The 24,381-nt window shown below is 37.5% G+C and overlaps 1 protein-coding gene across 1 annotated transcript in view; it reads right to left on the bottom strand.

Moving 5' to 3' along the window:
- The window catches only part of THSD7A (thrombospondin type 1 domain containing 7A), a 452,500-nt gene that overhangs the window by 204,304 nt on the left and 223,815 nt on the right, over positions 1–24,381 (bottom strand). Inside the window, exons 3-4 of the mRNA XM_067746269.1 lie at positions 10,724–10,972; positions 7,550–7,731 (exon numbers count right to left, since the gene is read on the bottom strand). Of these exons, the coding sequence (XP_067602370.1) occupies positions 7,550–7,731; positions 10,724–10,972 (431 nt within the window). The remainder of the gene's footprint in view (positions 1–7,549; positions 7,732–10,723; positions 10,973–24,381) is intronic.

Genomic DNA, 24,381 nt, shown 5'->3' with positions numbered 1-24,381 from the left:
TAATAACCTTTAACTCTGACATTTGAAAAGTCATATTTCCAGATTTTTAGTCTTTTTTATTTGGTATTAATTAGATTGTCTCTAAGAAAACAATGATTTTTTTTCTCTTGTTCAGTACTTTTATTGAATTGACTCATTTTTATTTAATCCCTTTTAGAAAAGTGTGTATATATATAATGTATTTTTATGTTAATAATTATTCTTAATTTTTTAACAGGCATAATAACTTAGTAATATATAAGGGTGCTCAATATCTCTACGCTTTCCCAAACAATACACTCCTTATTATTTCCTCCTGTCACATATTATTGTTGGTCATTAACTAATTTACAGTGTTTTAATCATGAAAATTATTGTTGTTGCTTCACACATATTTATACTTATTTAGATTACCCACATGCTTACCAAATTCCTTGCACATCTTGAATTCTTCTCTTTCTGGGTTCAATTTCCTTCTTTCTAAACATCATTTAGCGGTACTTTCAGTAAGGGTTTATTAGTCTTTTCACTTTTGTCTTAATTTTGCCCATGGTTTTCAATGATAGGTAGTTGGATAAATAATTTTAAGTTGACATTTATTTTCCTTTCAGTACTTTCAATATATTATTTTTATTATATTGATCTTCTGTAGCTGTTGAGAATTTCACTGCTGATTTGTTAATTCTTTTGTAATTAATTTTCTCCTTCTCTCTGTTCCTTTTAATATGTCTTTGGAGTTGATGAGTTGAGAATTCACTACATTGTATATGAAGTGTACATATATTATTATCCTGCTTGCAAATTTTCTTGATCCTGTATATCTTGTCTTTCATCAATTCTAGACAATTCTCTCATCTTTTCTCTTGATTGTCTCACTCTGAACCTTCTTGTTTAATTCTTCATGACTGTTATCCTTGCTTTCACTCTCAACTTCTATTTTCAGTGTTGCACTTTGAATAATTTGCTTACATTTGTCTTTAGTTTACTAATAATTGTTTATCTCAATGTGTATAATCTACCCATTTGTTTATTTCCAGTTAAATTATTTTTCAGTTCCAGAACTTTTGTTTCTTTCCTTTTTCTTTTTTTAAAATCTGGTCTTTTTAATTGTGACTCATTATATTTAATGTTTTAATTTTTCCTTTACATCATAAATAAGTTTTAGCATATGTATTTTATAGTTTGTATCTGCTTTTTCTAATATTTCCAAGTCTAGTATTTGCAAATCTAATATTTAGTCCAATATTTGCAAGTCTAATTTTACTGTTTGTTAGGCATTCTAAATCCTGTTTACAATGAATTATTTTTCCTCATGTAGTTCACAAATTTGAATGGTGCAGTTTACCTGGGAAAATCCTGCAGCTTAGGTTAAGGTATTCCCATCTTTAGAGTTTTTGCTTTTGCTATGTCAGGCACCTTGCTAATACCACTGCCTGACACCATTTCTTACATTAATTTTCAGCTTTGTGGTCTTTGGACTTATGGAAGTACCATACATTTGAAACTTAAACTCATATGAGTACTGGCCCATAGTTGGAATTTTTAGGAGAGGTTTGTTTTTGCCCTGATTTAAGGCTGAAGCTGATCTGCTTCCTTGTTATCTCCCTCTATAGGTAAGTTGAATTTCTCTGCTCACTCAATCACTGACGCTATAACCCTTTGAGGCTGATGAAGTAATGCAGTATTTCTGCTTGTACTCTCTTTCTCTGAGTAAAAGTTTATGTCATGCCCTCAAGTCCCCATAATGTAAACCCTTGTTCTGTACCATCCCTACCCAAGGGCAACCACAGAAAGCATCATCTCAGCCTTCATGGTTTCCTTTGGGAAACTGTTTAGTTAATCAAGACCTCAGTTCTTCTCTTAAAAGTATTTAAAACAATATTGTATCCTGAATGTCTAGGTATTTTTTAAAGGATGATTTTCAGCTATTCTAGTCTGCCACATTGCTGGAAATGTAACATAAGTGCAATTAAATAGCCATTTTTAGGTAAATAAAGTTAAGTAATGTGCATCAAGACATAAGGCCAAGCAGAAATGAAAACCAGATTTCCTGATTATCTGTCTGGGGTTCTCTTGAAAGTAGTCTTAAGATGAAAATTCAAAAGACTTTTAAGCTATCTATATAATTAGAAAAGAGGAAAATAGACATATAAAACTATTCTCTTAAATGAGTGGCCAACCTGACACAAAGTGTATACATTTTGACTCTCATCATTTGGTCTAACAACTAGATCATGTGTCCTCTATTCCAAGTCAGAGGTGTGAATAGTTAACTATTCAGGGGTGAAGAATGGTGTCTGTGGATATATCCCCTAGCTGAAATAGAGAATGTTTAAGTGTACCTGAAATGCTGAAGAGACAATTTTCAGACAAATTTAAAAGGAAATTGTACTATTTTACAAAGGGGAGAGTAAACATGTCAAACAACAAACGTTTATTAAACATTGACTAAGTCAAAGGTACTGTAAGCATTGTTATCATGTTTACACAACTTCAGAGCTGCCTCATTATATTTTTCTTTGATTGCCTTTTTGGTTGAATACTTCCTGACATGTCATTAGTAAGCTCTTCCTCTACTAAAAATTGTTAAGTTACCTCTGGCGTAGACCAATGACCAGCTTAATCTAATTCTCAGAATGTAAGTTTTTATTAGCTTCTATCCCAATGGCTGAAACCTCCTGGCATCTCACCTTCCATTTTGTAATCCACTGATCACAGAGAAATTTCCTAGGGAAACAGCGCTTCTCTTCCACAAAATATCCAGAGGACTGATTTCCGAGGAAGGTTTGATTCCTTCAGGGATTTAGGATTTAAAACATAGGAATGTTTTAGTTATTCTACAATTATATCACAGTGCTTTTTACAACCCACTGCACCAGTGTAGGCTATGTTTCCATTATGTGATTTAGTTCCTTCTTCATTTACCATAGGAAGATTAAGAGAGAACAAAGCGGTGTGTTTAAAAATATAATGATAAATTATGAAAAGTGTTTATACCTTCATTAATTTACCACAAAAAAAAGTGTTCATAACCAAACTTTATATATGCTTATATAATTATGGTATTATCCTAGTGACATTTTTAAAAATTAATTAATTTAGTTTTTTGGCTGCATTGGGTCTTCATTGCTGCGTGCGGGCTTTCTCTAGTTGTGGTGAGCGGGGGCTACTCTTTGTTGCAGTGTGCAGGCTTCTCATTGCAGTGGCTTCTCTTTGTTGTGGAGCACGGGCTCTGGAGTGCATGGGCTTCAGTAGTTGTAGCACATGGGCTTAGTTGCTCCACAGCCTGTGGGATCTTCCTTGACCAGGGCTCGAACCCATGTCCCCTGCATTGGCAGGCAGATTCTTAACCACTGCACCACCAGGGAAGTCCCCTAGTGACATTTTAAAGTCAGTAAATTTAAAAATCTTTTTATGTTTTTCTATAATTTATATCTATATAATCATGTTCTAGAAAGACAAGAAACACAAAATCATTTCTATTTCATGGGACAGCTTCTATTTCTAGCAAAATAGAAAGTAAAAGTAAATTACTATCTTTCCTACAGGGTTTAAGAATTATATCAGGGAATGTATAGAGAACCCTGATACACATTTCTGATTGAAATGTTATGCAAAATAGTCTCACGCACCTGTTATTTCAAAAGTGATGGATAGGAAAGATGCAGCACTAGACTTCAATGTACTCTCTGATATTTACTTTCTGAAATAACAGGGAAATAGCACCATAAGCATAGCCTTTTTTTTTTTTTTTTTTTCAAAATAGTGTTGACTGAAGTGGGCTAGTCTGTGGAAACTGTAGATAAAAGACTACAATTATAAAGAATTTGCATTTCATTTAGGGATGGTGACTATTTTATTCTTATTTCTTTGCAGATGGGAAAATATGAGCTCTTTATTCATCCTTCTGTCTACCCATTCACAGTACAATCATCCTTCCCTCAATCCATCTTTCTACTGATTCTCCAAACCTTTCTGCCGGTTTATCTCATTCTGTGTCATCATACAGGCTCATTATCCAGGCTGTCTATCGTCATAACCTCAAATCCCACGGACCTTCTCCAGATTTCAGTGTGGATTATTTGCTACATTTTCTATAAAGGAATGTTCTAAAATCTCCTATAATATAAATTGCAGTAAGTTTTATGGTGCTTTATAACCAATACCTTTGGTGCCCCTCATTTAAAAACATGTTCAATCTGTATCAAATGGAAGAATTTCTTGAATTACTATAGCTAAAATCTACTTTCAAGTCACTTTGAACTCTTAAAAAAGTCAATTCGCGTTCATGCATCTAATGATCAGCAACATTTTCATCAGCTTTCTAGGACTTATGCTGATAACCTCCCCATGGGCAAGGCCTCGTCCTGTCATATCCTGAGAAGGATAGAGTTCATGCCAGCGTAAGTTGGATATTCTTCAAGCCTACTGGAATTCTGAAGGGCCAGATGACAGAAACTGCCAAAGATTTTACTACTAAGTCTCCTCAGTACAGAACTTGTCAAGCCTTTCTTCTAAAGAAGTGATTATGGAAATTTTGATCACCTGAATATTGTTCTAGAATTGGGAGAATCCCAAGAATAAAATGTGGATACTCTCCAATATCAAGCAGATATATTTTTCCTATTGTCTACAGATGCCATCGCCAACTTAATAAGTATTCTGATAATTCAACTCATTTCAAGTTTTGAATAACATACTTTACACTTTGTGAGAACTTTAATAATAAATATTTCAATTTTCTGCAAATTAAATATATTAGCTCCAAGGAAAAGAATTTTTAGGGCCTTGTGTGGGGTGAGTCAATTAACAGTAGTAAATACGCCAGTGAATAAAGTGATTTAATATGACCCTGCCTTTGTGCTAAGGTGGCCATTATCATTCTTCTGTGTAATATGATGTACGAAGATAATAAAGGAAGTTTATGTGAATTTCATATCACTTGTTTACAGTATTTTTTGCATCAAGAAATTTTATTTTTGAGCTAAAATATTTTATTTTGAATTAAGTTTTTTTTTGTTTTTTTGGGTTTTTTTGCAGTACGCGGGCCTCTCACTGTTGTGGCCTCTCCCGTTGCGGAGCACAGGCTCTGGACGCGCAGGCTCAGTGGCCATGGCTCACGGGCCCAGCCGCTCCATGGCATGTGGGATCCTCCCGGACCGGGGCACGAACCCATGTCCCCTGCATCGGCAGGCGGACTCTCAACCACTGTGCCACCAGGGAAGCCCTAAGGTATTTTTAATAGTTTGGTTATGTGTGAAAACGACATTTATAGGACACAAAGTGTGAATCTACAAAAACAAAAGTGTAGTCCTTGTTCTTCAAATTAAGTGCAATATGAATTGTTCTTAGAGTAGGTTGTTCATGGTTACACAGTCAGGATTTCTTGAGATCAGTACCTTCTAACTAGGATTGAATGAGGAAGTTATTTTGAGAGGTTTCCCTGTTTTTATAAAGTAAGCTTTCATTCTTTCTTATTTGTTTAAGAAGACAGACTGTGAACAATCTTCACAGCCCACAGTCTAAGTATTCTCCATTCACACATATTTACAGTCTTTACATGTCACCCTTGGGATGCTGGTATATTAAACAAGTTTCCTATTGGGCAATGTTAAGTACTTCTAGGGGGAACTCAGTCTAAGTTCTAAGAAAAAAAAGCTGCAACTTTTAGCAAGAATCAGCTATTTTTGCAATAAGAGTTTTATTAATATTCTTGGTATTGGACATGAAAGGACACAAATTCCTAAGTTATTCATGTTACATACTTACATGATTAAATATTAATTTTAGGTGAATTGACTACTTCCATGTCTATTAATCTCTGCTTTAGCATTTGCTTTAGTCCAACAGATACATCTTAATAATAATATTCTTTGTGTTTTCCCTTTTTTCTGTGACTTACTTTTGTTGCTCTGCAGTGCTTTGACAGCAGTAGACGGGGAATTCTATGACAAAATGATTTTTTTAAATGTCCTGTTGCAATTCAGAATTCTGAAGGATCTTTTTGAAAGCAATAACCTACAGGATATAACTGACGTTCAGAAACTAAAATCTAATCTACCTCTAGCAGTGAAATTATACTACTCTGAAAGGACTGCTATAATAAATCCACCTAAGAGTGTTAAAAATGTAGCCATTAAAGTGGCCAAGACAATATTAATGTACTAACATTACATGTTTTATGGTATTTCCTTAAAACCCCAAGATACGTTAGTAGTAAAATGTATCCCTAGGCTAGATTCCTAAATGAGCTAACGTGCTGTGTAAAGCTAGTGGATACAAAACAATTAAATTTTTCAAGTTGCAAATGCAAAACTTTAGTCCTTATTTCCCAAGAATTACTGGTCACCAGTGCCACTTCTTTTTTGGGGGAGGCAAAGGAGCCATCTCTTCTTTTGTTTTATGAAATGCCCATTTCATAAAACATGTATGAAGTGTATGTGTCATAATTCAGCTCAAGTTCCACCTCCTTTGTGAAAGTTCCTCCTTCTATGATCTCCCTACGGTTATTCTAAAACTCAATTATAATGCATATCATACTGCATTATAACTATTGGGCTGTTTGTGTGCCCTCAAGATGACCACGAGCATTTTCCTGACATGAAGTTTGTATTGATATTTTCATCCTCACCACCACATAAAATTTTTGGAGCTCTCCTGGCAACTGATCAATATATGTTGAATGTATTAGTGATAGAAGTCCTGCAATCCCTCAGGTAGTGAAATGTAAACGGGTCTGCTTAAAGCATTGCTTGAAAAGTCTCATATTTGTGTGGACTAACGGGCTACTAATTGAATATAAACTTGATCCAATAATGAGTAAAATTTTAGAGTTGAGACAGGGCAGAAGTTGAGACACAGATGTAGAGAACAAACGTATGGACACCAAGCGGGGAAAGCCGCAGTGGGGTGGTGGTAGTGGTGTGCTGAACTGGGCGATTGGGATTGACATGTATACACTGATGTGTATAAAATTGATGACTAATAAGAACCTGCTGTATAAAATAATAAATAAAATTAAATTAAAAAATTAAAAAAAAAGAAGTCATGCCTTTGGGTTAAAGACTTTTTCCTGTAGTTTTTTTGTTTTGTTTTGTTGTTTTTCTTCCTGTAGTTTTATTCTGTATTTATTTCTTTTAAATTCAAATTGAAATTTTCACTCAATACCATAATTAACTTATGTTTTTCAACCCCATTATAAACAGCAAAATAAGGTGTTCTTTTTACAAGCACGTTTTACTTCTTCTTATATGAAGAAAAGAAAATTTGGACTTTGGAACACATACTTGCATTCTATATGTATCCTTACGAGATACAACTTTATTCTATTTTTATAATTAATTACTCCTACTAAAGAGAGGTTTGTCAGTGAATCAGAACGGACCAAAGATGGAACTGTATTAATTATTTTTACAACCATAATTTAGACTACTGTTCACCATAGTCAATATCAGCCATAATGTGAACAGAAATATGACTCTTCCTGCCCCAAACGACTACATATACACCCCTGCAGGATGATCCCACTCTTGGTCTCCACAGTTGAGTACTTGAGAAGAAAACAGCTTACCTTCTTTGTCCTTGTGGGAGTTTAAGTGTGAGAGGAGGTCCTCGTTGGCCTGCACGCAGTACACCTCTCGGGTCTGGACCCCTCCTCCGCAGAGGGCCGTCTGGTTGCCCCGCCTCTTGTCCTGCTGACTGAGCAGAGGATCCACACGGCACTCAGTCCACTCTGTAGTCCTCCAGCCATACCTAGATAAAGAAAATGATGGCAGTGGCAACCTGTTTACTGAATAAAACTTTTCTCCACTCCTATTTTTTGTTCCTCAAAAAGATTAATCTGGGGCTTTCCTGGTGGCACTGTGGTTGAGAGTCTGCCTGCCAATGCAGGGGACACGGGTTTGAGCCCTAGTCTAGGAAGATCCCACATGCTGCAGAGCAACTAGGCCCGTGAGCCACAACTACTGAGCCTGCGCGTCTGCAGCTTGTGCTCCGCAACAAGAGGGGCCGCGACAGTGAGAGGCCACGCACCACGATGAAGAGTGGCCCCCGCTCGCCGCAACTAGAGAAAGCCCTCGCACAGAAATGAAGACCCAACACATACAAAAATAAAATAAATAAAATAAAAATTTATTAAAAAAAGATTAATCTGAAAAATACTTGCCTCTTGAATTAATCTTAGACTACATCTAAGGTGCAGGTTCACTTTCAATCCCTTCCTCTACATCCTCATCCCGCTCCATTTAAAGAGGAGTTAAATTTAAGATGATCCAGTTTTAATTGCAACTACTGGAAGTTACTTATAAATATTTTATGAAAAGAGAGCATAATGCTGAAAACAGGAAATTTTATGTTCAATTAAGCTGAACTCAGGCTTGCCCTTTCTTGATGCTTATAAGCAAAGGAAGGTTGAATCTGAGAATGGAACACATTCTAAATGATGATGAACCCAAACATTTGTTTTGTCTCTAACAGAATGCATGAAAATTGCAGCTTCGTACTGGATCAAAATTATAATTGTGTGTTAGTAATAAAAATGTAACATAATTCAGAGTTTTCTCTTTATTGTTGAGAATAAGAGTTTTTTTTTTTTTTTTCCTGTAGCACTGAGCATCCCTGATGAGTGCTGATGAATGATGAAAAGAGCTGACGTTTCTAATCAGTGGAACACAGGAAAGATGATCTGTGATTCTAAACTAAAGCTCCAATAAAGATTATGATGTGAAAAAAATGTCAGGGGATTGTCAGCCCAACACATGCTTTAAGGAGATAGACAGGGAACCATTTCCCGATGCCACTGAAGATAGAAAGTGATGGCATTTCTCCACCTCGAGGAAAATGGATATTCTAAAAGCACAAAGAAAATGGCTCATGTAGCACTTGGTTTCACTTTAACCAAGATGCCTCCTTAGTAATCAGATTAACAGCCAACATAGGTACAAATGGGTGTGCTAATGTTCACCTCAGTTAGACAGAAAGGTTAAGTGGGCTCTAGGATGTCTCATCTAGAGGCTTTGCTTTGTCAGTGGTAAAGTTTCATGACAGTAAAGCTGCACTTCATGTTCGTTTTTCAGTTTTTATAAGTGGGGATTCATGGCTTAATAGAGGTGCAGGACTGGGGCATCCAGGAACAACACTCTTGACATACATTTATAAAAGAAGTGCAGCATTCAGGTCAATTCTAAAAACATGGATACTTGATGCCTTGGGAGGAGAGACAGTGAAGGAAAGTAAAACCAAACAAGTCATTCATTAGGGGAGCTAAAATGAAAATTTTGGTTTTTTTATAGAATGGAGTCCCAATTTAGGTCATCTTACGGAGTCCTGTGAGAGGAACAAATTTTTAGTAACGTCAATTGATCGCACATTCTAAAAAAGTGCTATCATCCATAAAGGCTTAGAAGAAAGATTCAGAATAGAGATTTTAATTAATAGCTAATGGCGTTTGAATATTTGAGAGGATAAAGAATAAAACACCTAGCTTGAGACAAAAATGGAAGAAACTTGTAGGAGACAAAACACTGATTAGAGAACCTGGCAACTTCCTTGAAACTGTTATGTAGAGGGGAACACACAAGTCAGCAGGACAGGCAGAGTAGTTAGGAAGAAAACTCTCTAGAGCATTCTGTCACTTGTTATATCAGAGAAGGGATGATTCCAAAGTGCTGCATAATTGAAGATCTTGTCTGAATCATCACTATTCTTTGTTATTATTATTATTACTGTTAGAAATGGGAGGAGGAACAATAATAGTAGCAATTTTCCTCCTCACTGTGTCATGCAGTTCAAGCTGTATGCATGTTCTCTAAATATCTGAAATATTCCAGGGAACCTTTCAATGAAGCTTGTGCATATCTACTGAGAAACTAAGATTCTGTAAGTTGTTTCATAAATATTCTATATTCAGACTAAGCTGAAATATATTTATCACCAAGATAGTTCACAGTAATGTTTTGGAGATGATATTTTTTAAGGATAAAAAGAATATAGTTACACTGCCAAATATTTCAAAATTAGTCTTATTTCATCTGAATTCAATGCACATTGATTGGACACTTACTGTGTGCCTGGTCCTATGACATGCAAGCAATTAAAAAACAAACAAGCCCCACCCCCAAGGTTCATAAGCAGTCTTTGTCCTGAAGGAGCTTACAGTCTCATTATTTTGATATAGCATCTTACTCTATTCAACAGGAATTGTTATATACAGTACTGAATTTTAATGGGACTTGCTCAATAAGCAATAGGAACCTGTATTTTGAAACTTTATTTTACCTTATAGACTAGTTGACAAACTACAGCCAAATCCAACCTGTCCCCTGTTCTTATAAGTGAATTTTATTGGAACATATCCACACTCATTTGTTTACATATTACCTACAGCTCCAATGGCAGAGATGAAGCGTGACAGAGACACATGTGGCTTGTAAAGGCTAACATTTTCACTACCTTCTCCTTTATGGAAAAAGCTTGCCAATCCCCATGATAGAAAATACACAAACAGGGAATTGCCGTTAAAAATCTAACTTGCATGGAGACTGGGAAATCCAGCTTGTTAAAGACACTTTTACCCTGTAAAACCAGTCATTTTTACAGGATAGTGTTTGTAGAGAGATATTTTTCTACTTAGAATTTGTAAAAATCTCTATTTCTCAACATACTATCCAGTTGAAATCAAACCGCTAAAGGAACACGCAGTTTGGGCAGACAGGGCAGCAGATGCCACCATCCTTTATTTACTCACATGGCACAGGGGGCAACTCCATCTCCTTGAGACACACAGGGTTCTTTTTCCTCAAGTTCTGGACACTCCTTCTCACTGCCAATAGGAAACTGCCTGATGAGCCGCGTCCTCACACGGGTGCCTTTAGGGGATGCCATATCATGGCACGTTTTTGAGCAGGGGCTCCACTCAGACCACTCTGACACCTGGCACTCTTTGGTGATCACACAGGCCTGGAAGGTCAGCGGCAGCTTCTCTTGTTGGCAAAAACTGCAAAAGAGCATTAATATTCTCATCACAGACTCACAGGCAGGCATGAACTTTGTCTTCTACACGCCAGAGTGAAATCAGCTTGGACATTTTTATTTCTACTTGGAGGTACAATTCCAATTTCATTAAAAAGATATCAACATTTACGATGTGTAAAAGCTCTTAGACTCAAAGCTAACATTTGCATTTCCTCCTATTTTGTAAGAGTTGTTAAACCACTCATAGGAAATAGAAAATAAAGGGGTTATGCAAAATTAGCTGAAACTAAGTTTACCATATTGTTCATTTTACTCATTCCAGATTTGTCTTTATTTAGAAAATGAGGAACCAAGAACTGTTAACATATGATAATTTCCATTTAGTGATTTAAATAAACATGCCTGGGTAACTAATACAATATTGAACAGAAAAAGTGATTTAATTTATGCTTAACATTATTTTTAATACTGTTTGAAACTTTAGCTGTCAATTACAATGTATGCTTATTCAACTACATCAACTTTTCCAGTTCATACTTTAATGTAAGGTATACATATGAGTATATTAATTAAATACATCATAAGCATTAGAAATATAAATCTATTTAAGCTATATTACTGTAGAAATATCCTCTAAATAGATCTCTAATTCATCGGTAAAGTATTTATGTTCAAATTCGTATCTATCTAATCCTCCTTGAATTAGAGGGATGTTGAATTCTAAATTGTAATGTCTACATACGAAGATGATGTTCCAAATGTCATCAACTACGGGCATATGCACTTTGAGGGGTTTTCCTGGCATTGGATGGCCTTGCGTTGATTCTTAGTTGAACTCCTGCCCATTCTCAGTAACTAGTAGCTCACGTTTACAAGACACAGGAGGCATGCTGCCACGATAGGGCATCTGTTCCAGTGGGAGAGTTCACTGATAATTCTGTCTCATCATTCAGCTGCTATATTTAACTATGATAACCAACCATACAGAGAGGCAGGTCCATTTTAATATAACAACTCACACACTATCTTTTTAATTCTATTGGCATGTGTACGAAAATTGCATTCCTAGGAGACAATTAGAGCTCAATATGTCAAAGTCAGTTTGTCTGAGCTGAGAGGTCTGGGCAGGAGAATCATCTGAGAGTGGCAGTAAAAGGGCCCTGTAAGTCAGCTCTGTTCTTCTTATAACAACAGAGAGGACCAGAATCCCAGTTTTACTCAAATGTCATATATTGAGTGTTAATGATGCATTAGGTACAACACTAACCTTAGAACAAAACTTTCTCTGTGATGAACAAGTTTTCACTCTAACACTTGTGAGTTTATCCAGGAAAATCAGGCAAGATGATGACCAAATGATGACCTCTATAACTCCTTTTTTCCAAAACTCTCCATGTTAATTTCCTCTTAGATACATTTCTAATCCTTCATGAGATTGTATTCATATACATATATGCATATGTTATCCTCTATGTATTACTTACCAAGTCCATATTCTATGTAGAGGCAGAGAATTAACAATCCCTTTTAATCTTTTGTGGAGAATTTGACTATCAGTTAAATACCTCCAGTTACAGTTACCTGGTAACCTGATGAAAGCTGAAATATCAGCTATGTTACCAGATAATATTATTTATGATACAATGATCAATTTTGATAAATTCCATTTGCTCTGGAGAAACTAAAACTACCTGGTAGGCAGCCACAACTCTGGGCTTGCCTGAATGTGTCAGCTCTTGGAATAGGGCTTGTTTTTTGTGTGGACTTTGCAGTCTATGACTACGGGATCACTTCAAGAGATATCGGCGCCTGTGGGGCCTGAGACTTTTAAGCCAAGGCAACTCTTGGACTTGCCGGATGTAGAATTATCTTCTTCCATCTGAATTGTGCTGCATTGATTTCTAGAAGAATTACCACCAGATTAGGAATGTCTGTTGCTACAATGATGACAAGTTCTTTATCTTTCTAAGTAGACTGATGCCAGACAGCAGTCTGTGTGTCTTGTGTATCTGAAAGTCTGCACAGCCTAAGTTTAAAACTTAATTCATATTACCTCATTTAATGCTTCCAATAATTCTTTTATGTGGGTACCATTATCATTTCCATTTTACAGGGAAGGAGTCTCTGAAAGGTTAGGGAATGTGTTTAAGATCATATAGGAATGTGTTAAGTAGGGAACTGAAATTTGAACTTGGATTTTCTAAAATCAGAGCCCATTTTCTTAATCACTTTGCCCTACTGCTTCTCACAGTTTAAACTGACTGTAAATCTCAGTTTGTTAGAGCAACTGCTGTAGCTGAGGCCAGTGCCAAGGTTACCGGCACATTGTGAATCCAATAGTTTCACTATTTCACAGCCCCAGGATTCGTACCACCCTAGCACTTTGCAAATGTGCTACTTGCTCTAAGGAGGACTTAGTAATTATGGAAAAGTCAAAACAAATACATTTTCCTGATACATGTTAACAGTTTTTAATACAGGTCCTACATATGAGAAATCAGCAGCATAAACATGAGAACAGTATTAAGTTATATGATTATACAGTTTTTAATATATGTGATGTATATAACATACCTACCTACTTATCTATCTATAGTTTGTTTTTCCTTTAATTTTCCAATACCATTATTTCAGCAAATGTGAATCAAGTAACTCTACATATTGGGCTTTAGAAGTACAAAGACAAGATTATAGTAATTAAATTGGAAGCATATAATTCTGCTTGGGGAGGCACAGAAGGCTATATGAAGTAGTACATTACTATGAAGTTTTCATATTGAGTGAAGGTAATCAATGGAAATATGAAATAAAAGTCTTTTCTTTGTTTATTGGTGGGTGGGGGAAATATAGATTTTTCATTGGCCTCAGTGTAAGGAGTTTTTGTTGAGCAGTGGAAGTAAGAGTGGAACTGAAGCCTAGGTCAGATCAAGGGCAGTTATGTCGATCCAGAAAAGCACCTCCTGTGAGTGAGAGAACCATTCAAAGTTGTGGAGCATAAAGGGCATGATATTTGTATTTTATGTAAATTCCAATAGTAGGGTGCAGGACAGAATAACAGGGTATAAGATCAGAAGCAGGCTAACTATGATGATGATGATGATGATTACGACATTAATATTTATAGTAAATATATACTGAGTGCTTGCTGTGTGCCAAACACTGCTCAAACTGAGTGAGGTATGATTATGAACATGAGATTAATCATCATTGAATGTCTAGTGTGAGCCATGTACAGTATTAAGTTTTACTTAAAGTATCTCATGTAATCCTTAAAACTATTCTGTAAGATGGAGATCCATCTTTTTTTTTTTTTAAGACAAGGAAATGGAATCTAAATGTCTCACTTAAGTCTAGATAAAGTAGCAGAGCTAGGATGCTAACTAGATCTTTCTGCTTATGAGGCTTATCAAAGTGTGAACAAAGGCAATGGCAGTAGAAATTAAAAGGGGTTACAAACTATAAAAAGGGGAGTTAGAAGCTATACAACCTGATGGATAGTTGAAGGGGTTAAAAGAGAGGAAGGAGTCATTAAATAACTTGGAAGTTTCTAGCTTTGGCAATCTGCTGAGCATCACTGCAATTCTTCGAAATGGAGAACATGGAATAAAAAGCAAGTTCCTGGCAGTTGATAATTGAGTTCAACATTATTATCTTGATTTGATATGGACACATCCAGTACACATCCAACACGCAGAAATGTCTGGTAGACAGATCCAGAACTAGGGATCAGGGTTTAGCTGAAAGTTCTGGATGGCGTGTATACTTTTAAAAGTCATGAGCATAACGGAGTTCAAAGCCAAGGCCACAGGCGTAGCTGAGTGCTCACACACTGGGGCTCATTTTAGGCCTGAATAACTCACATATGGCCTTACAGTGGACTTTGGTAGGTCCATGAACGCTGTGATGCATGTTAATTTCATTTTGTAATTGTTAGTTGGACTAAATAGGATCACCAAATCACCCATGCTTACTAAATTATTCAGCTGCCACCCTCAACCATTTTCTCCTTTATTCTGGCAATGTAAAACGGTGACACTAGAGAGCTCAGGGGAACTATCCATTTTGGTTCATTATGGTTTTCCTGAGAACATGCCCCTTTGGAGGTCAAAGGCATAGGCTACGCTTCTGCAAGGGCAGCCTGGTAGAAGATGTGATGGTCACTGTGACAGTTTCCTTTTCATTTATGTGGTATATTCAGGATAGCCCAGATGGCTAGGACTGATAGAACAAAAGTTTGGCTTTGAGACAAAAGCAGATATTACTTAATCACCTTGTATCAGACACAGAGGAATCAGACTAAAAAAAAAATGAAAAAGTGGAGAGGAGGAGCTTCAAGATGGCGGAAGAGTAAGACACAGAGATCACCTTCCTCTCCACAAATACATCAGAAATACATCTACGTGTGGAACAACTCCTACAGAACACCTACTGAACGCTGGCAGAAGACCTCAGACCTCCCAAAAGGCAAGAAACTCCCCACGTATCTGGGTAGGGCAAAAGAAAAAATAGAGACAAAAGAATAGGGACGGGACCGGCACCAGTGGGAGGGAACTGTGAAGGAGGAAAGGTTTCCACACACTAGGAAGCCCCTTTGCGGGAGGAGACTGCAGGTGGCAGAGCGGGGGGAGCTTCAGAGCCACGGAGGAGAGCGCAGCCACAGGGGTGCGGAGGGCAAAGAGGAGAGATTCCCGCACAGAGGATCGGTGCCGACCGGCACACACCAGCCCGAGAGGCTTGTCTGCTCACCTGCTGGGGCGGGCAGGGCTGGGAGTCGAGGCTCGGACTTTGGAGGTCAGATCCCAGGGAGAGGACTGGGGTTGGCTGCGTGAACACAGCCTGAAGGGGTTAGCGGACCCCAGAGACAGGCATGAGACGCTAAGGCTGCTGCTGCAGCCACCAAGAAGCCTGTGTGCGAGCACGGGTCACTATCCACACCCCCCCTTCCGGGGAGCCTGTGCAGCCCGCCACTGCCAGGGTCCCGTGATCCAGGGACAACTTCCCCAGGAGAACACACGGCGTGCCTCAGGCTGGTGCAATGTCATGCCAACCTCTGCTGCCACAAGCTCACCCCGCATCCGTACCCCTCCCTCCGCCACGCCTCAGTGAGCCAGAGCCCCCCCAATCAGCTGCTCCTTTAACCCTGTCCTGTCTGAGCGAACAAAAGACAGCCTCAGGCGAACTACACACAGAGGCGGGGCCAAATCCAAATCTGAACCCCAGGAGCTGTGCGAACAAAGAAGAGAAAGGGAAGCTTCTCCCAGCAGCCTTGGGAGCAGCAGATGAAATCTCCACAATTAACTTGATGTACCTGCATCTGTGGAATACATGAATAGACAACGAATCATCCCATATTGAGGAGGTGGAGTTTGGGAGCAACAATACATATATATTTTTCCCTTCTTCTCTTTTTGTGAGTGTATGTGTATGCTTCTGTGTGTGATTTTGTCTGTATAGCTTTGCTTTTACCATTTGTCCTAGTGTTCTGTCTGTCTGTTTTTTTCTTTTCTTCTTTTTCTAGTATACTTTTTAGAGCTTGTTATCATTGGTGGATTTGTTTTTCGGTTTGGTTGCTCTCTTCTTTCTTTCATTCTTTTATTACTTAAATTTTTTTTGATAATTATTTTTTATTTTAATAACTATTTTATTTTATTTTATCTTTTTCTTTCATTCTTTCTTTTTTTCTCCCTTTTATTCTGCGCCATGTGGATGACAGGCTCTTGATGCTCCAGCCAGGCGTCAGGGCTGTGCCTCTGAGGTGGGAGAGCCAACTTCAGGACACTGGTCCACTAGAGAGCTCTCAGCTCCACGTAATATGAAACAGTGAAAATCTCCCAGAGATCTCCATCTCAACGCCAAGACCCAGCTCCACTCAAGAACCAGCAAGCTACAGTGCTGGAAACCCTATGCCAAACAACTAGCAAGACAGGAACAAACCCCACCCATTAGCAGAGAGGCTGCCTAAAATCATAATAAGGCCACAGACAGCCCAAAACACACCACTAGACATGGACCTGCCCATCAGAAAAACAAGATCCAGCCTCATCCACAAGAACACAGGCACTAGTCCCCTCCACCAGGAAGCCTACACAACCCACTGAACCAAACTTAGCCACTGGGGACAGACACCAAAAACAACAGGAACTACGAACCTGCAGCGTGCAAAAAGGAGACCCCAAAAACAGTAAGATAAGAAAAATGAGAAGACAGAAAAACACACAGCAGATGAAGGAGCAAGATAAAAACCCACCAGACCTAAGAAATGAAGAGGAAATAGGCAGTCTACCTGAGAAGAATTCAGAATGATAGTGAAGATGATCCAAAATCTTGCAAACAGAATGCAGAAAATACAAGAAATGTTTAATAAGGACCTAGAAGAAATAAAGAGCAAACAAACAATGATGAACAACACAATATATGAAATTAAAAATTCTCTAGAAGGGATCAATAGCAGAATAACTGAGGCAGAAGAACGGATAAGTGACCTGGAAGATAAAATAATGGAAAACAACTACTGCAGAGCAGAACAAAGAAAAAAGAATGAGAAGAATTGAGGACAGTCTCAGAGACCAAGGCACCAACATTTGAATTACAGGGGTCCCAGAAGAAGAAGAGAAAAAGAAAGGAACTGAGAAAATATTTGAAGAGATTATAGTTGAAAACATCCCTAATATGGGAAAGAAAATAGTTAATCAAGTCCCAGAAGCACAGAGAGTCCCATACAGGATAAATCCAAGGAGAAACATGCCAAGACACATATTAATCAAACTATCAAAAATTAAATACAAAGAAAACATATTAAAAGCAGCAAGGGAAAAACAACAAACAACACACAAGGGAATCCCCATAAGGTTAACAGCTGATCTTTTAGCAGAAACTCTGCAAGTCAGAAGGGAGTGGAAGGACATATTTAGAGTGATGAAGGAGAAGAACCTACAACCAAGATTACTCTACCCAGCAAGGATCTCATTCAGATTTGATAGAGCATTTAAAACCTTTACAGACAAGCAAAAGCTAAAAGAATTCAGCACCACTAAACCAGCTTTATAACAAATGCTAAAGGAACTTCACTAAGCAGGAAACACAAGAGAAGGAAAAGACCTACAATAACAAACCCAAAACAATTAAGAAAATGGAAATAGGAACATACATAGCGATAATTACCTTAAATGTAAATGGATTAAATGCTCCAACCAAAGACATAGACTGGCTGAATGGATACAAAAACAAGACCCATATATATGCTGTCTACAAGAGACCCACTTCAGACCTAGGGACACATACAGACTGAAAGTATGGGGATGGAAAAAGATATTCCATGCAAATGGAAATCAAAAGAAAGCTTGAGTAGCAATTCTCATATCAGAGAAAATAGACTTTAAAATAAAGACTGTTACAAGAGACAAAAAAGAACACTACATAATGATCAAGGGATCAATCCAAGAAGAAGAGATAACAGTTGTAAATATTTATGCACCCAACATAGGAGCACCTCAATACATAAAGCAAATACTAACAGCCCAAAAAGGGGAACTCGACAGTAACACAATCATAGTGGGGGACTTTCACACCCAACTTTCACCAATGGACAGATCATCCAAAATGAAAATAATTAAGGAAACACAAGCTTTATATGATACATTAAACAAGATAGACTTAACTGATATTTATAGGACATTCCATCCAAAAACAACAGAATACACTTTCTTCTCAAGTGCTCATGGAACATTCTCCAGGATAGATCATATCTTGGGTCACAAATCAAACCTTGGTAAATTTAAGAAAACTGAAATCGTATCAAGTATCTCTTCCGACCACAACGCTATGAGACTAGACATCAATTACAGGAAAATATCTGTAAAAAATACAAAGACATGGAGGCTAAACAATACACTGCTTAATAACGAAGCGATCACTGAAGAAATCAAAGAGGAAATCAAAAAATACCTAGAAACAAATGACAATGAAAATATGACGACCCAAAACCTATGGGATGCAGCAAAATCAGCTCTAAGAGGGAATTTCATAGCAATACAATCCTACCTTAAGAGACAAGAAACATCTCAAATAAACAACCTAACCTTATACCTAAAGCAATAGAGAAAGAAGAACAAAAAAACCCCAAAGTTAGAAGAAGGAAAGAAATCATAAAGATCAGATCAGAAATAAATGAAAAAGAGATGAAGGAAATGATAGCAAAGATCAATAAAACTAAAAGCTGGTTCTTTGAGAAGATAAACAAAATTGATAAACCATTAGCCAGACTCATCAAGAAAAAAATGGAGAAAAAAAAGGGAGAAAACTCAAATCAATAGAATTAGAAATGAAAAAGGAGAAGCAAAAACAGACACTGCAGAAATACAAAAGATCATGAGAGATTACTGCGAGCAACTCTATGCCAATAAAATGGACAACCTGGAAGAAATGGACAAATTCTTAGAAATGCACAACCTTCCAAGACTGAATCAGGAAGAAATAGAAAATATGAACAGACTAATCACAAGCACTGAAATTGAAACTGTGATTAAAAATCTTCCAACAAACAAAAGCTCAGGACCAGATGGCTTCACAGGTGAATTCTATCAAACATTTAGAGAAGAACTAACACCTATCCTTCTCACACTCTTTCAAAATATAGCAGAAGGAAGAACACTCCCAATCTCATTCTATGACACCACCATCACCCTGATACCAAAACCAGACAAAGATGTCACAAAGAAAGAAAACTACAGGCCAATATCACTGATGAACATAGATGCCAAAATCCTCAACAAAATACTAGCAAACAGAATCCAACAGCACATTAAAAGGATCATACACCATGATCAAGTGGGGTTTATCCCAGGAATGCAATGATTCTTCAATATACGCAAATCAATCAATGTCATTAACCATATTAACAAATCGAAGGAGAAAAACCATAGGATCATCTCAATAGATGCAGAGAAAGCTTCTGACAAAATTCAACACCCATTTATGATGTAAACCCTCCAGAAAGTAGGAATAGAGGGAACTTTCCTCAACATAATAAGGACCATATATGACAAATCCACAGCCAACATTGTCCTCAATGGTGAAAAACTGAAACCATTTCCACTAAGATCAGGAACAAGACAAGGTTGCCCACTTCACCACTATTATTCAACATAGTTTTGGAAGTTTGAGCCACAGCAATCAGAGAAGAAAAAGAAATAAAAGGAATCCAAATCAGAAAAGAAGTAAAGCTGTCACTGTTTGCAGATGACATGATGCTATACATAGAGAATCCTACAGATGCCACCAGAAAACTACTAGAGCTAATCAGTGAATTTGGTAAAGTTGCAGGATACAAAATTAATGCACAGAAATCTCTTGCATTTCTATACATTAATGATGAAAAAATCTGAAAGTGAAATTAAGAAAACACTCTCAGTTACCACTGCAACAAAAAGAATAAAACACCTAGGAATAAACCTACCTAAGGAGAAAAAAGAACTCTATGCAGAAAATTATAAGACACTGATGAAAGAAATTCAAGATGATACAAATAGATGGAGAGATATACCATGTTCTTGGATTGGAAGAAGCAACATTGAGAAAATCACAGTATTACCCAAAGCAATCTACAGATTCAATGCAACCCCTATCAAACCACCACTGGCATTTTTCACAGAAGTAGAACAAAATATTTCACAATTTGTATGGAAACACAAAAGACCCCGAATAGCCAAAGCAATCTTGAGAAAGAAAAACGGAGCTGGAGGAATCAGGCTCCCTGACTTCAGACTATACTACAAAGCTACAGTAATCAAGACAGTATAGTACTGGCACAAAAACAGAAATATAGATCAATGGAACAGGATGGAAAGCCCAGAGATAAACCCATGCTCATATGGTCACCTTATCTTTGATAAAGGAGGCAAGAACATACAATGGAAAAAAGACAGCCTCTTCAATAAGTGGTGCTGGGAAAACTGGACAGCTACATATAAAAGAATGAAGTTAGAACACTCCTTAACACCATACACAAAAATAAGCTCAAAATGCATTAAAGACCTAAATGTAAGGCCAGACACTATCAAACTCTCAGAGGAAAACACAGGCAGAATACTCTATGACATAAATCACAGCAACCTCCCAGAGAAATGGAAAAAAAAAAACAAAAATAAACAAATGGGACCTAATGAAACGTAAAAGTTTTTGCACAGCAAAGGAAACCGTAAACAAGACGAAAAGACAGAATGGGAGAAAATATTTGCAAATGAAGCAACTGACAAAGGATTAATCTCCAAAATTTACAAGGAGCTCATGTAGCTCAGCATCAGAAAAACAAACAACCCAATCCAAAAATGGGCAGAAGACCTAAATAGACATTTCTCCAAAGAAGATATAGAGGATATACAGATCGCCAACAAACACATGAAAGAATGCTCAACATCATTAATCATTAGAGAAATGTAAATCAAAACTACAATGAGATATCATCTCATACTGGTCAGAATGGCCATCATCAAAAAATCTACAGACAATAAATGCTGGACAGGGTGTGGAGAAAAGGGAACCTCTTGCACTGTTGGTGGGAATGTAAATTGATACAGCCACTATTGAGAATAGTATGGAGGTTACTTAAAAAACTACAAATAGAACTACCATATGACCCAGCAATCCCACTACTGGGCATATACCCTGAGAAAACCATAATTCAAAAAGAGTCATGTACCACAATGTTCATTGCAGCTCTATTTACAATAGACAGGACATGGAAGCAACCTAAGTGTCCATCAACAGATGATTGGATAAAGAAGATGTGGCACATACATACAATGGAATATTACTCAGCCATAAAAAGAAACGACATTGAGTTATTTGTAGTTAGGTGGATGGATCTAGAGCCTGTCATACAGGGTGAAGTGAGTCAGAAAGAGAAAAACAAATACTGTATGCTAACACATATATATGGAATCTAAAAAAAAAAAAAAAATGGTCATGAAGTACCTAGGTGCAAGATGGGAATAAAGATGCAGACCTACTAGAGAATGGACTTGATGACGCAGGGAGGGGGAAGGGTAAGCTGGGACAAAGTGAGAGAGTGGCATGGACATATATACACTACCAAACGTAAAATAGATAGCTAGTGGGAAGCAGCCGCATAGCACAGGGAGATCAGCTCGGAGCTTTGTGACCACCTAGAGTGGTGGGATAGGGAGGGTGGGAGGGAGGGAGACCCAAGAGGGAAGAGATATGGGGACATATGTATATGTATAACTGATTCATTTTGTTATAAAGCAGAAACTAACACACCATTATAAAGCAATTACACTCCAATAACGATGCTAAAAATAAATAAATAAATAAAGGAAAGAAACAAATGGAGAGCAAATTTTAATATTTGTCTTTAAAGAGACTTCATTTTAAAAGTTGATAGAGCACAAACTTTTGACAGTTACTTTTAAACTCTGATTATCCAATATATTTAACATTTTTTATTTTAGGGCAAGGTTAAAACTGATAAACTATAGATTACATTTTGTTTCTTTTTTGATAATTTAAGTTATACTACACAAAAATAAAGTGCTGTGTCAAATCTTTTTTCCTAAAATTACTTCTGTAGTCCATTTAATAATCATGACAGCTGACAAAATATACCTTCTTTCTGAAGGTAGCCTAATTAACCTCCCAAAATACCATTATCATTTTTAGCTTCTTAAATAGAAACTTTCCAGGACTCTCATTTCCTTAAGATCAAATCCAAACTTTCCTTTCTGGTAATTGAAGCTCTCTATAATCTGTCACTGCTTCCACGGCCCTCTCTCTGGTCGTCACTCAGCCAAAATTAATTTTCAGTCTTCCTCCCCAGTAGCCTGCAATTCTGCACAGTCTCCTTACTGTCTCCAGATAACAGTGGCCTGCTTCTATCTACCCACTTTTGTCTACACTATTTGCCATGTGGAATCCCATCTCCCGTCTCTCTTCTGTTTCTCTGTGAAGCAAACTCGCTCAGGACCTAGGTGGTATGGTTGAAGCTCAGGAAAACTCTCGAAATGTGGCCTGAACCATCCCTCCCCAAATAGCACCATCTGACAATTTTTGCTTCTCACGGAAAGCAGATGAAATAGTAGACTGAAAATACAATGTCATAAGTTATTGGCAAGAAATGTGTGTCCCTAGTGTTATGGACATATATACACTACCAAATGTAAAATAGATAGCTAGTGGGAAGCAGCTGCATAGCACAGGGAGATCAGCTCGGTGTTCTGTGACCACCCAGAGGGGTGGGATAGGGAGGGTGGGAGGGAGACACAAGAGGGAGGAGATACAGCGATATATGTGTATGTATAGCTGATTCACTTTGTTATAAAGCAAAAACTAACACACCATTGTAAAGCAATTATACTCCAAAAAAGATGCTAAAAAAAAAATGTGTATCCCTTACAAATAGGTAGGCTGAATATATGCATTGAGGTGGCCCAAAAGTGACATCTGTAAATCCCCCATTTGAAGTCTCTGCTTAGAACCAACTTGTTTAATCCCTTCTTTCTTGTATCTCCTCTTTACTGATAGAGAGATAGATAGATATCAATATATGAAAAAAAAACCTTTCTCTCTTTTTGTTCTAATAAGGCAAAAGAGAAAAAAGAAGGCATAGTAGTTATGCTTGGAAATCACCACAGGCCCACTGTTTCTAATCCAGGGAAAGTAATAAAAGGGATCAGAATAGTTTCTCATCATCTTGCTGAAGCCTAACATCTGTAGTCAGGAGCTCTAGAGGTGGAAGTTATTCCTGAAGGCTTAGTCTGACCTAGAATTTTACTACTAAAAGTTTGGTCTGTGGACCAACACCATGGCAATTAACTGGGAGCCTGTTAGACGTGCAGAGTCTCAGACCCCCAGGTTACACTACTGAGTCAGAATCTGTATTTTAACTACATTCTCAGGTGATCCATAAGCACACTGAAATTTGAGACCACTCGTGGAGCGCTAACTCCCTTGACTACTCAAAAAACAGAAGCCATCCACTATTTACAGTTGGCTAATCAATCTTTAACAGTATAGCCTTTCTTCCTGCAGAAGACAGAAACTGAGTAGATCACACAAAATGCGATTTATTACCAGATATTAGGTGGCTTATAAAATAACTGGATAGGCTGAAGAAGAAGGCTTCTAAGGACAACTGCAGCCCTCAGAATCACATTGCCATTTCTCTGACCCATACAGCTGCTTTTGTGGCTGCAGGAAGCCACACTTCTGGCACAAACTTCCCTGTGAAATGGGTGCTTTTCTCTCTTCCTCCTGACCTGAGCTCAGAATCTACACCCAGCTCTAGCACACTGTTGGAATCCAAATCACATCCGGAAACCTGGCTGCAAGCGACTTTGGGAAGTATGGTTTAGTTTTCTGCCTTTATAGTATGGGAAAACCCCACTAGAGTGGCAGTAGTCAAAATGTGGTCCATGG

This window comes from Pseudorca crassidens, chromosome 8, assembly GCF_039906515.1.
Source record: "Pseudorca crassidens isolate mPseCra1 chromosome 8, mPseCra1.hap1, whole genome shotgun sequence".
In the NCBI taxonomy this organism is placed as follows: Eukaryota; Metazoa; Chordata; class Mammalia; order Artiodactyla; family Delphinidae; genus Pseudorca; species Pseudorca crassidens.
Note: the sequence above shows the minus strand (reverse complement) of the source record. Positions and strands in the feature narration are given on the sequence as shown.